The sequence below is a fragment of the Gobio gobio genome (genome assembly GCF_949357685.1).
Source record: "Gobio gobio genome assembly, chromosome: 22".
NCBI lineage: Eukaryota > Metazoa > Chordata > Actinopteri > Cypriniformes > Gobionidae > Gobio > Gobio gobio.
Window position 1 is genome coordinate 1164818 of NC_137118.1, and position 15000 is coordinate 1179817.

General features: G+C 44.1%; 1 protein-coding gene across 3 annotated transcripts in view; it reads right to left on the reverse strand.

Moving 5' to 3' along the window:
* The window catches only part of stard13a (StAR related lipid transfer domain containing 13a), a 117178-nt gene that overhangs the window by 14740 nt on the left and 87438 nt on the right, over nucleotides 1–15000 (reverse strand). For all 3 annotated transcript variants that reach the window (XM_079804700.1, XM_079804699.1, XM_079804701.1), the window contains exon 10: nucleotides 10963–11077. In XM_079804700.1, the coding sequence (XP_079660826.1) occupies nucleotides 10963–11077 (115 nt within the window). The remainder of the gene's footprint in view (nucleotides 1–10962; nucleotides 11078–15000) is intronic.

Consider the following 15000-nt stretch of genomic DNA (forward strand, 5'->3'; position numbering starts at 1 on the left):
GAGCCCTACTGTATACTACACACATCCCAGCATGAGCCCTACTGTATACTTCACCCATCCCAGCATGAGCCCTACTGTATACTACACCCATCCCAGCATGAGCCCTACTGTATACTACACCCATCCCAGCATGAGACCTACTGTATACTTCACCCATCCCAGCATGAGCCCTACTGTAAACTACACCCATCCCAGCATGAGCCCTACTGTATACTACACCCATCCCAGCATGAGCCCTACTGTATACTACACACATCCCAGCATGAGCCCTACTGTATACTTCACCATCCCAGCATGAGCCCTACTGTATACTACACCCATCCCAGCATGAGCCCTACTGTATACTACACCCATCCCAGCATGAGACCTACTGTATACTTCACCCATCCCAGCATGAGCCCTACTGTATACTACACCCATCCCAGCATGAGCCCTACTGTATACTACACCCATCCCAGCATGAGCCCTACTGTATACTACACCCATCCCAGCATGAGCCCTACTGTATACTACACCCATCCCAGCATGAGCCCTACTGTATACTACACACATCCCAGCATGAGCCCTACTGTATACTTCACCCATCCCAGCATGAGCCCAACTGTATACTACACCCATCTCAGCATGAGCCCTACTGTATACTACACACATCCCAGCATGAGCCCTACTGTATACTACACCCATCCCAGCATGAGCCCTACTGTATACTACACCCATCCCAGCATGAGCCCTACTGTATACTACACCCATCCCAGCATGAGCCCTACAGCATGAGCCCTACTGTATACTTCACCCATCCCAGCATGAGCCCTACTGTATACTACACTCATCCCAGCATGAGCCCTACTGTATACTACACCCATCCCAGCATGAGCCCTACTGTATACTACACCCATCCCAGCATGAGCCCAACTGTATACTACACCCATCCCAGCATGAGCCCTACTGTATACTACACCCATCCCAGCATGAGCCCTACTGTATACTTCACCCATCCCAGCATGAGCCCTACTGTATACTACACACATCCCAGCATGAGCCCTACTGTATACTACACACATCCCAGCATGAGCCCTACTGTATACTACACCCATCCCAGCATGAGCCCTACTGTATACTACACCCATCCCAGCATGAGCCCTACTGTATACTACACCCATCCCAGCATGAGCCCTACTGTATACTACACCCATCCCAGCATGAGCCCTACTGTATACTACACCCATCCCAGCATGAGCCCTACTGTATACTTCACCCATCCCAGCATGAGCCCTACTGTATACTACACCCATCCCAGCATGAGCCCTACTGTATACTACACCCATCCCAGCATGAGCCCTACTGTATACTACACACATCCCAGCATGAGCTCTACTGTATACTACACCCATCCCAGCATGAGCCCTACTGTATACTACACCCATCCCAGCATGAGCCCTACTGTATACTACACCCAGCTCTACTGTATACTACACCCATCTCAGCATGAGCCCTACTGTATACTACACCCATCCCAGCATGAGCTCTACTGTATACTACACCCATCTCAGCATGAGCTCTACTGTATACTACACCCATCTCAGCATGAGCTCTACTGTATACTACACCCATCTCAGCATGAGCTCTACTGTATACTACACCCATCTCAGCATGAGCTCTACTGTATACTACACCCATCTCAGCATGAGCTCTACTGTATACTACACCCATCTCAGCATGAGCCCTACTGTATACTACACCCATCCCAGCATGAGCTCTACTGTATACTACACCCATCCCAGCATGAGCCCTACTGTATACTACACCCATCCCAGCATGAGCTCTACTGTATACTACACCCATCTCAGCATGAGCCCTACTGTATACTACACCCATCCCAGCATGAGCCCTACTGTATACTACACCCATCCCAGCATGAGCCCTACTGTATACTACACCCATCCCAGCATGAGCCCTACTGTATACTACACACATCCCAGCATGAGCCCTACTGTATACTTCACCCATCCCAGCATGAGCCCTACTGTATACTACACCCATCCCAGCATGAGCCCTACTGTATACTACACCCATCCCAGCATGAGCCCTACTATACTACACCCATCCCAGCATGAGCCCTACTGTATACTACACCCATCCCAGCATGAGCTCTACTGTATACTACACCCATCCCAGCATGAGCTCTACTGTATACTACACCCATCCCAGCATGAGCCCTACTGCATACTACACCCATCCCAGCATGAGCCCTACTGTATACTACACCCATCCCAGCATGAGCCCTACTGTATACTACACCCATCTCAGCATGAGCCCTACTGTATACTACACCCATCTCAGCATGAGCCCTACTGTATACTACACCCATCTCAGCATGAGCCCTACTGTATACTACACCCATCTCAGCATGAGCCCTACTGTATACTACACCCATCCCAGCATGAGCCCTACTGCATACTACACCCATCCCAGCATGAGCCCTACTGCATACTACACCCATCCCAGCATGAGCCCTACTGCATACTACACCCATCCCAGCATGAGCCCTACTGTATACTACACCCATCCCAGCATGAGCCCTACTGTATACTACACCCATCCCAGCATGAGCCCTACTGCATACTACACCCATCCCAGCATGAGCCCTACTGTATACTACACCCATCTCAGCATGAGCCCTACTGTATACTACACCCATCTCAGCATGAGCCCTACTGTATACTACACCCATCTCAGCATGAGCCCTACTGTATACTACACCCATCTCAGCATGAGCCCTACTGTATACTACACCCATCTCAGCATGAGCCCTACTGTATACTACACCCATCTCAGCATGAGCCCTACTGTATACTACACCCATCTCAGCATGAGCCCTACTGTATACTACACCCATCTCAGCATGAGCCCTACTGTATACTACACCCATCCCAGCATGAGCCCTACTGTATACTACACCCATCTCAGCATGAGCCCTACTGTATACTACACCCATCTCAGCATGAGCCCTACTGTATACTACACCCATCCCAGCATGAGCCCTACTGTATACTACACCCATCTCAGCATGAGCCCTACTGTATACTACACCCATCCCAGCATGAGCCCTACTGAATACTACACCCATCTCAGCATGAGCCCTACTGTATACTACACCCATCCCAGCATGAGCCCTACTGTATACTACACCCATCCCAGCATGAGCCCTACTGTATACTACACCCATCCCAGCAGGAGCCCTACTGTATACTACACCCATCCCAGCATGAGCCCTACTGTATACTACACCCATCTCAGCATGAGCCCTACTGTATACTACACCCATCTCAGCATGAGCCCTACTGTATACTACACCCATCCCAGCATGAGCCCTACTGTATACTACACCCATCCCAGCATGAGCCCTACTGTATACTACACCCATCCCAGCATGAGCCCTACTGTATACTACACCCATCCCAGCATGAGCCCTACTGTATACTACACCCATCTCAGCATGAGCCCTACTGTATACTACACCCATCCCAGCATGAGCCCTACTATACTACACCCATCCCAGCATGAGCCCTACTGTATACTACACCCATCTCAGCATGAGCCCTACTGTATACTACACCCATCCCAGCATGAGCCCTACTGTATACTACACCCATCCCAGCATGAGCCCTACTGTATACTACACACATCCCAGCATGAGCCCTACTGTATACTACACCCATCCCAGCATGAGCCCTACTGTATACTACACCCATCCCAGCATGAGCCCTACTGTATACTACACCCATCCCAGCATGAGCCCAACTGTATACTACACCCATCTCAGCATGAGCCCTACTGTATACTACACCCATCTCAGCATGAGCCCTACTGTATACTACACCCATCCCAGCATGAGCCCTACTGTATACTACACCCATCCCAGCATGAGCCCTACTGTATACTACACCCATCTCAGCATGAGCCCTACTGTATACTACACCCATCCCAGCATGAGCCCTACTGTATACTACACCCATCCCAGCATGAGCCCTACTGTATACTACACCCATCCCAGCATGAGCCCTACTGCATACTACACCCATCCCAGCATGAGCCCTACTGCATACTACACCCATCTCAGCATGAGCCCTACTGTATACTACACCCATCTCAGCATGAGCCCTACTGTATACTACACCCATCCCAGCATGAGCCCTACTGTATACTTCACCCATCCCAGCATGAGCCCTACTGTATACTACACCCATCCCAGCATGAGCCCTACTGTATACTACACCCATCCCAGCATGAGCCCTACTGTATACTACACCCATCCCAGCATGAGCCCTACTGTATACTACACCCATCCCAGCATGAGCCCTACTGTATACTACACCCATCCCAGCATGAGCCCTACTGTATACTACACCCATCCCAGCATGAGCCCTACTGTATACTACACCCATCCCAGCATGAGCCCTACTGTATACTACACCCATCCCAGCATGAGCCCTACTGTATACTTCACCCATCCCAGCATGAGCCCTACTGTATACTACACCCATCCCAGCATGAGCCCTACTGTATACTACACCCATCCCAGCATGAGCCCTACTGTATACTACACCCATCCCAGCATGAGCCCTACTGTATACTACACCCATCCCAGCATGAGCCCTACTGTATACTACACCCATCTCAGCATGAGCCCTACTGTATACTACACCCATCCCAGCATGAGCCCTACTGTATACTTCACCCATCCCAGCATGAGCCCTACTGTATACTACACCCATCCCAGCATGAGCCCTACTGTATACTACACCCATCCCAGCATGAGCCCTACTGTATACTACACCCATCCCAGCATGAGCCCTACTGTATACTACACACATCCCAGCATGAGCCCTACTGTATACTTCACCCATCCCAGCATGAGCCCTACTGTATACTACACCCATCCCAGCATGAGCCCTACTGTATACTACACCCATCCCAGCATGAGACCTACTGTATACTTCACCCATCCCAGCATGAGCCCTACTGTAAACTACACCCATCCCAGCATGAGCCCTACTGTATACTACACCCATCCCAGCATGAGCCCTACTGTATACTACACCCATCCCAGCATGAGCCCTACTGTATACTACACACATCCCAGCATGAGCCCTACTGTATACTTCACCATCCCAGCATGAGCCCTACTGTATACTACACCCATCCCAGCATGAGCCCTACTGTATACTACACCCATCCCAGCATGAGACCTACTGTATACTTCACCCATCCCAGCATGAGCCCTACTGTATACTACACCCATCCCAGCATGAGCCCTACTGTATACTACACCCATCCCAGCATGAGCCCTACTGTATACTACACCCATCCCAGCATGAGCCCTACTGTATACTACACCCATCCCAGCATGAGCCCTACTGTATACTACACACATCCCAGCATGAGCCCTACTGTATACTTCACCCATCCCAGCATGAGCCCAACTGTATACTACACCCATCTCAGCATGAGCCCTACTGTATACTACACACATCCCAGCATGAGCCCTACTGTATACTACACCCATCCCAGCATGAGCCCTACTGTATACTACACCCATCCCAGCATGAGCCCTACTGTATACTACACTCATCCCAGCATGAGCCCTACAGCATGAGCCCTACTGTATACTTCACCCATCCCAGCATGAGCCCTACTGTATACTACACTCATCCCAGCATGAGCCCTACTGTATACTACACCCATCCCAGCATGAGCCCTACTGTATACTACACCCATCCCAGCATGAGCCCAACTGTATACTACACCCATCCCAGCATGAGCCCTACTGTATACTACACCCATCCCAGCATGAGCCCTACTGTATACTTCACCCATCCCAGCATGAGCCCTACTGTATACTACACACATCCCAGCATGAGCCCTACTGTATACTACACACATCCCAGCATGAGCCCTACTGTATACTACACCCATCCCAGCATGAGCCCTACTGTATACTACACCCATCCCAGCATGAGCCCTACTGTATACTACACCCATCCCAGCATGAGCCCTACTGTATACTACACCCATCCCAGCATGAGCCCTACTGTATACTTCACCCATCCCAGCATGAGCCCTACTGTATACTACACCCATCCCAGCATGAGCCCTACTGTATACTACACCCATCCCAGCATGAGCCCTACTGTATACTACACACATCCCAGCATGAGCTCTACTGTATACTACACCCATCCCAGCATGAGCCCTACTGTATACTACACCCATCCCAGCATGAGCCCTACTGTATACTACACCCAGCTCTACTGTATACTACACCCATCTCAGCATGAGCCCTACTGTATACTACACCCATCCCAGCATGAGCTCTACTGTATACTACACCCATCTCAGCATGAGCTCTACTGTATACTACACCCATCTCAGCATGAGCTCTACTGTATACTACACCCATCTCAGCATGAGCTCTACTGTATACTACACCCATCTCAGCATGAGCTCTACTGTATACTACACCCATCTCAGCATGAGCTCTACTGTATACTACACCCATCTCAGCATGAGCCCTACTGTATACTACACCCATCCCAGCATGAGCTCTACTGTATACTACACCCATCCCAGCATGAGCCCTACTGTATACTACACCCATCCCAGCATGAGCTCTACTGTATACTACACCCATCTCAGCATGAGCCCTACTGTATACTACACCCATCCCAGCATGAGCCCTACTGTATACTACACCCATCCCAGCATGAGCCCTACTGTATACTACACCCATCCCAGCATGAGCCCTACTGTATACTACACACATCCCAGCATGAGCCCTACTGTATACTTCACCCATCCCAGCATGAGCCCTACTGTATACTACACCCATCCCAGCATGAGCCCTACTGTATACTACACCCATCCCAGCATGAGCCCTACTATACTACACCCATCCCAGCATGAGCCCTACTGTATACTACACCCATCCCAGCATGAGCTCTACTGTATACTACACCCATCCCAGCATGAGCTCTACTGTATACTACACCCATCCCAGCATGAGCTCTACTGTATACTACACCCATCTCAGCATGAGCCCTACTGTATACTACACCCACCCCAGCATGAGCCCTACTGTATACTACACCCATCCCAGCATGAGCCCTACTGTATACTACACCCATCCCAGCATGAGCCCTACTGTATACTACACACATCCCAGCATGAGCCCTACTGTATACTACACCCATCCCAGCATGAGCCCTACTGTATACTACACCCATCCCAGCATGAGCTCTACTGTATACTACACCCATCCCAGCATGAGCTCTACTGTATACTACACCCATCCCAGCATGAGCTCTACTGTATACTACACCCATCTCAGCATGAGCCCTACTGTATACTACACCCATCCCAGCATGAGCCCTACTGTATACTACACCCATCCCAGCATGAGCCCTACTGTATACTACACCCATCCCAGCATGAGCCCTACTGTATACTACACCCATCCCAGCATGAGCCCTACTGTATACTACACCCATCCCAGCATGAGCCCTACTGTATACTACACACATCCCAGCATGAGCCCTACTGTATACTACACCCATCCCAGCATGAGCCCAACTGTATACTACACCCATCTCAGCATGAGCCCTACTGTATACTACACACATCCCAGCATGAGCCCTACTGTATACTTCACCCATCCCAGCATGAGCCCTACTGTATACTACACCCATCCCAGCATGAGCCCTACTGTATACTACACCCATCCCAGCATGAGCTCTACTGTATACTACACCCATCTCAGCATGAGCCCTACTGTATACTACACCCATCCCAGCATGAGCCCTACTGTATACTACACCCATCCCAGCATGAGCCCTACTGTATACTACACCCATCCCAGCATGAGCCCTACTGTATACTACACACATCCCAGCATGAGCTCTACTGTATACTACACCCATCTCAGCATGAGCCCTACTGTATACTACACCCATCTCAGCATGAGCCCTACTGTATACTACACCCATCTCAGCATGAGCCCTACTGTATACTACACCCATCCCAGCATGAGCCCTACTGTATACTACACCCATCCCAGCATGAGCTCTACTGTATACTACACCCATCCCAGCATGAGCCCTACTGTATACTACACCCATCCCAGCATGAGCCCTACTGTATACTACACCCATCCCAGCATGAGCTCTACTGTATACTACACCCATCCCAGCATGAGCCCTACTGTATACTACACCCATCCCAGCATGAGCTCTACTGTATACTACACCCATCTCAGCATGAGCTCTACTGTATACTACACCCATCCCAGCATGAGCCCTACTGTATACTACACCCATCCCAGCATGAGCCCTACTGTATACTACACCCATCCCAGCATGAGCTCTACTGTATACTACACCCATCTCAGCATGAGCCCTACTGTATACTACACCCATCCCAGCATGAGCCCTACTGTATACTACACCCATCCCAGCATGAGCCCTACTGTATACTACACCCATCCCAGCATGAGCCCTACTGTATACTACACACATCCCAGCATGAGCCCTACTGTATACTTCACCCATCCCAGCATGAGCCCTACTGTATACTACACCCATCCCAGCATGAGCCCTACTGTATACTACACCCATCCCAGCATGAGCCCTACTATACTACACCCATCCCAGCATGAGCCCTACTGTATACTACACCCATCCCAGCATGAGCTCTACTGTATACTACACCCATCCCAGCATGAGCTCTACTGTATACTACACCCATCCCAGCATGAGCTCTACTGTATACTACACCCATCTCAGCATGAGCCCTACTGTATACTACACCCACCCCAGCATGAGCCCTACTGTATACTACACCCATCCCAGCATGAGCCCTACTGTATACTACACCCATCCCAGCATGAGCCCTACTGTATACTACACACATCCCAGCATGAGCCCTACTGTATACTACACCCATCCCAGCATGAGCCCTACTGTATACTACACCCATCCCAGCATGAGCTCTACTGTATACTACACCCATCCCAGCATGAGCTCTACTGTATACTACACCCATCCCAGCATGAGCTCTACTGTATACTACACCCATCTCAGCATGAGCCCTACTGTATACTACACCCATCCCAGCATGAGCCCTACTGTATACTACACCCATCCCAGCATGAGCCCTACTGTATACTACACCCATCCCAGCATGAGCCCTACTGTATACTACACCCATCCCAGCATGAGCCCTACTGTATACTACACCCATCCCAGCATGAGCCCTACTGTATACTACACCCATCCCAGCATGAGCCCAACTGTATACTACACCCATCTCAGCATGAGCCCTACTGTATACTACACACATCCCAGCATGAGCCCTACTGTATACTTCACCCATCCCAGCATGAGCCCTACTGTATACTACACCCATCCCAGCATGAGCCCTACTGTATACTACACCCATCCCAGCATGAGCTCTACTGTATACTACACCCATCTCAGCATGAGCCCTACTGTATACTACACCCATCCCAGCATGAGCCCTACTGTATACTACACCCATCCCAGCATGAGCCCTACTGTATACTACACCCATCCCAGCATGAGCCCTACTGTATACTACACACATCCCAGCATGAGCCCTACTGTATACTACACCCATCTCAGCATGAGCCCTACTGTATACTACACCCATCTCAGCATGAGCCCTACTGTATACTACACCCATCTCAGCATGAGCCCTACTGTATACTACACCCATCCCAGCATGAGCCCTACTGTATACTACACCCATCCCAGCATGAGCTCTACTGTATACTACACCCATCCCAGCATGAGCCCTACTGTATACTACACCCATCCCAGCATGAGCCCTACTGTATACTACACCCATCCCAGCATGAGCTCTACTGTATACTACACCCATCCCAGCATGAGCCCTACTGTATACTACACCCATCCCAGCATGAGCTCTACTGTATACTACACCCATCTCAGCATGAGCTCTACTGTATACTACACCCATCCCAGCATGAGCCCTACTGTATACTACACCCATCCCAGCATGAGCTCTACTGTATACTACACCCATCCCAGCAGGAGAATGAGACAGTTGCTCACACACTGAATGGATGCCACAGTTATAAAGGACTGTATGTGGCCAGGCATGACCATCTGTTGATCTGGTGGTAAAGGACCTGCAGAGGTTAAACTATGGACATGATATTCAGATGTACCAGCACAGCACTGGACAGGCTAACTGGTTTCATCAGAACACATCGGACAGTGACTATTTTAAAAACATTCCCAATACTCCTGATATTGTGATTGTAAAAGAGGTCATGAAATCTGTGTGTGTCTTTGAGGTGGGCTGTGTGTGTGTGTGTGTGTGTGTGAGTGAGCGTGCGTGTGTGTGTGAGTGTGTGTGTGTGAGTGAGCGTGCGTGCGTGCGTGTGTGAGTGAGTGTGCGCGTGTGTGTGAGTGTGAGTGTTTGCCACATTGAGAATGTTGTATAGGCTCACTCCTTCATTTGTGTGTATGTATGATCTGCATTGTGCTGGATTTATTGATTTTTATTGGACAAATAAATAAAAATATGCTCAGAATTAGTTTTTCCATTCCTATGGGTGCCCATTTCTGTCCACAAAGGCGGGATTAAGGACTTTTTTTTTCAAGCACAGTAGAATCGATTCTTTTGTGTGTGTGTTGAGGTGGCAAACTCAGGAAAAGTAGCCAAGTCTTGTACCGCTCAGATTAAAGAAAGTATGTAAAAAAACGGTTTTGCCCTCATTTGTCCAGAAGACGGCTTTAGGGTTAAACTAATTTCATTTCTTTGAACTGATCCCAAACTTTAAACGGTAGTGTATTCCGGAGGAAACCTTACCGAAACGATCAGCTAAACATTTTAAACTCATTCTGCGCACACTTCTCGTACCTCAAACAGCTGATGGCTCTCAGAGATCATGTGCGCGAGCCCTTGAGTCGCCGCCAGGTTCTCATTCAGGTCCTTTTGGTCCGGCCGCCCAGTGGCGTACTTCCTCTGAATAGACCTGAATGCAAACAACATCATGTGACACATTATATTCTCACAACAAGCATATAAAACAAACGATTAACCCACGAACCCCATAGGTTACTCTTCACTGTAGTAAGATAACACAAGCACTGCTGTACGATTATGGTCTGGTTGGGGGAGAAGTTGCATGTGATAACTTCTCATTTATAGTTATTACTATAGTAAATACAGTACATGTGCAGCGTTGGGAAGGTCACTTTTAAAATGTATTTCACTACAAATTACAAAACACGTGTTAAAATTAGGGCTGTCAAAAGATTAATCGCGATTAATCGCATCCAAAATAAAAGTTTGTGTTTACATAATATATGTGTGTGTACTCTGTTAATTATTATTTATATATAAATACACACACATTCATGTATATATTTAAGAAATATTTGCATGTATATACTGTATATACATTTATATAATCTATAATATATATAAATATAAATGTTGTATATATAAAAATATTTTTTTCTTAAATATATACATGAATGTACGTGTATTTATATATAAATAATAATTAACAGAGTACACACACATATATTATGTAAACACAAACTTTTATTTTGGATGCGATTAATCTTTTGACAGCTCTAGTTAAAAGTCATTTGTAATGTATTTCGTTAGATTACGAAAGTTTCGCTCCTTAATCTAATACTTTGGAACACAAACACTGGACTGGGTTTTCCTCTATTATACATCAGTTTTAACATCCAATATTAAAAACTTGCGATTAATTACAGGAAAAAAGTGATTAATTTGTAAAAATGTTTTAATCGATTCCCAGCACTAGTAGAAAAATAATTAATTCAATGCAAAAGCGCGTATTGACCCGTGAATGCCGTATCGAATGGTTCAATATTATATTGAGAATTGTGGCATCCCTAGTAATAAGTAAGTGTTTGGTTACTCGCCAACCCTGCCCATGTGTAACCGTGACTCATTATAATAAAGTGTTAAAGCATCTCATCCTCCAGTCAGTCTGAGGTGAAGCTAAACTCCCGTCTCTGGCCCTCAGGGGCCTCATTTATAAACGTTGCGTACGCACAAAAGAAGGCGAACGCCGCTCTCTACGCAATAACTGGTATTTATAATAAAAAGATAGATAGATAGATAGATAGATAGATAGATAGATAGATAGATAGATAGATAGATAGATAGATAGATAGATAGATAGATAGATAGATAGATAGATAGATAGATAGATAGATAGATAGATAGATAGATAGATAGATAGATAATTAGGGAGATATATAGATAGATAGATAGATAGATAGATAGATAGATAGATAGATAGATAGATAGATAGATAGATAGATAGATAGATAGATAGATAGATAGATAGATAGATAGATAGATAGATAGATAGATAGATAGATAGATAGATAGATAGATAGATAATTAGGGAGATAGATAGATAGATAGATAGATAGATAGATAGATAGATAGATAGATAGATAGATAGATAGATAATTAGGGAGATAGATAGATAGATAGATAGATAGATAGATAGATAGATAGATAGATAGATAGATAGATAGATAGATAGATAGATAGATAGATAGATAGATAGATAGATAGATAGATAGATAGATAGATAGATAGATAGATAATTAGGGAGATAGATAGATAGATAGATAGATAGATAGATAGATAGATAGATAGATAGATAGATAGATAGATAGATAGATAGATAGATAGATAGATAGATAGATAGATAGATAGATAGATAATTAGGGAGATAGATAGATAGATAGATAGATAGATAGATAGATAGATAGATAGATAGATAGATAGATAGATAGATAGATAGATAGATAGATAGATAGATAGATAGATAGATAGATAGATAGATAGATAGATAGATAGATAGATAGATAGATAATTAGGGAGATATATAGATAGATAGATAGATAGATAGATAGATAGATAGATAGATAGATAGATAGATAGATAGATAGATAGATAGATAGATAGATAGATAGATAGATAGATAGATAGATAGATAGATAGATAGATAGATAGATAGATAGATAGATAGATAATTAGGGAGATATATAGATAGATAGATAGATAGATAGATAGATAGATAGATAGATAGATAGATAGATAGATAGATAGATAGATAGATAGATAGATAGATAGATAGATAGATAGATAGATAGATAGATAGATAGATAGATAGATAGATAGATAGATAGATAGATAGATAGATAGATAGATAGATAGATAGATAATTAGGGAGATATATAGATAGATAGATAGATAGATAGATAGATAGATAGATAGATAGATAGATAGATAGATAGATAGATAGATAGATAGATAGATAGATAGATAGATAGATAGATAGATAGATAGATAGATAGATAGATAATTAGGGAGATAGATAGATAGATAGATAGATAGATAGATAGATAGATAGATAGATAGATAGATAGATAGATAATTAGGGAGATAGATAGATAGATAGATAGATAGATAGATAGATAGATAGATAGATAGATAGATAGATAGATAGATAGATAGATAGATAGATAGATAGATAGATAGATAGATAGATAGATAGATAGATAGATAGATAGATAATTAGGGAGATAGATAGATAGATAGATAGATAGATAGATAGATAGATAGATAGATAGATAGATAGATAGATAGATAGATAGATAGATAGATAGATAGATAGATAGATAGATAGATAGATAGATAGATAGATAGATAGATAGATAATTAGGGAGATAGATAGATAGATAGATAGATAGATAGATAGATAGATAGATAGATAGATAGATAGATAGATAGATAGATAGATAGATAGATAGATAGATAGATAGATAGATAGATAGATAGATAGATAGATAGATAGATAGATAGATAGATAATTAGGGAGATATATAGATAGATAGATAGATAGATAGATAGATAGATAGATAGATAGATAGATAGATAGATAGATAGATAGATAGATAGATAGATAGATAGATAGATAGATAGATAGATAGATAGATAGATAGATAGATAATTAGGGAGATATATAGATAGATAGATAGATAGATAGATAGATAGATAGATAGATAGATAGATAGATAGATAGATAGATAGATAGATAGATAGATAGATAGATAGATAGATAGATAGATAGATAGATAGATAGATAGATAGATAGATAGATAGATAGATAGATAGATAGATAGATAATTAGGGAGATAGATAGATAGATAGATAGATAGATAGATAGATAGATAGATAGATAGATAGATAGATAGATAGATAGATAGATAGATAGATAGATAGATAGATAGATAGATAGATAGATAGATAGATAGATAGATAATTAGGGAGATAGATAGATAGATAGATAGATAGATAGATAGATAGATAGATAGATAGATAGATAGATAGATAGATAGATAGATAGATAGATAGATAGATAGATAGATAGATAGATAGATAGATAATTAGGGAGATATATAGATAGATAGATAGATAGATAGATAGATAGATAGATAGATAGATAGATAGATAGATAGATAGATAGATAGATAGATAGATAGATAGATAGATAGATAGATAGATAGATAGATAGATAGATAGATAGATAGATAGATAGATAGATAGATAATTAGGGAGATATATAGATAGATAGATAGATAGATAGATAGATAGATAGATAGATAGATAGATAGATAGATAGATAGATAGATAGATAGATAGATAGATAGATAGATAGATAGATAGATAGATAGATAGATAGATAGATAATTAGGGAGATGGATGGATGGATGGATGGATGGATGGATGGATGGATGGATGGATGGATGGATGGATGGATGGATGGATGGATGGATGGATGGATGGATGGATGGATGGATGGATGGATGGATGGATGGATGGATGGATGGATGG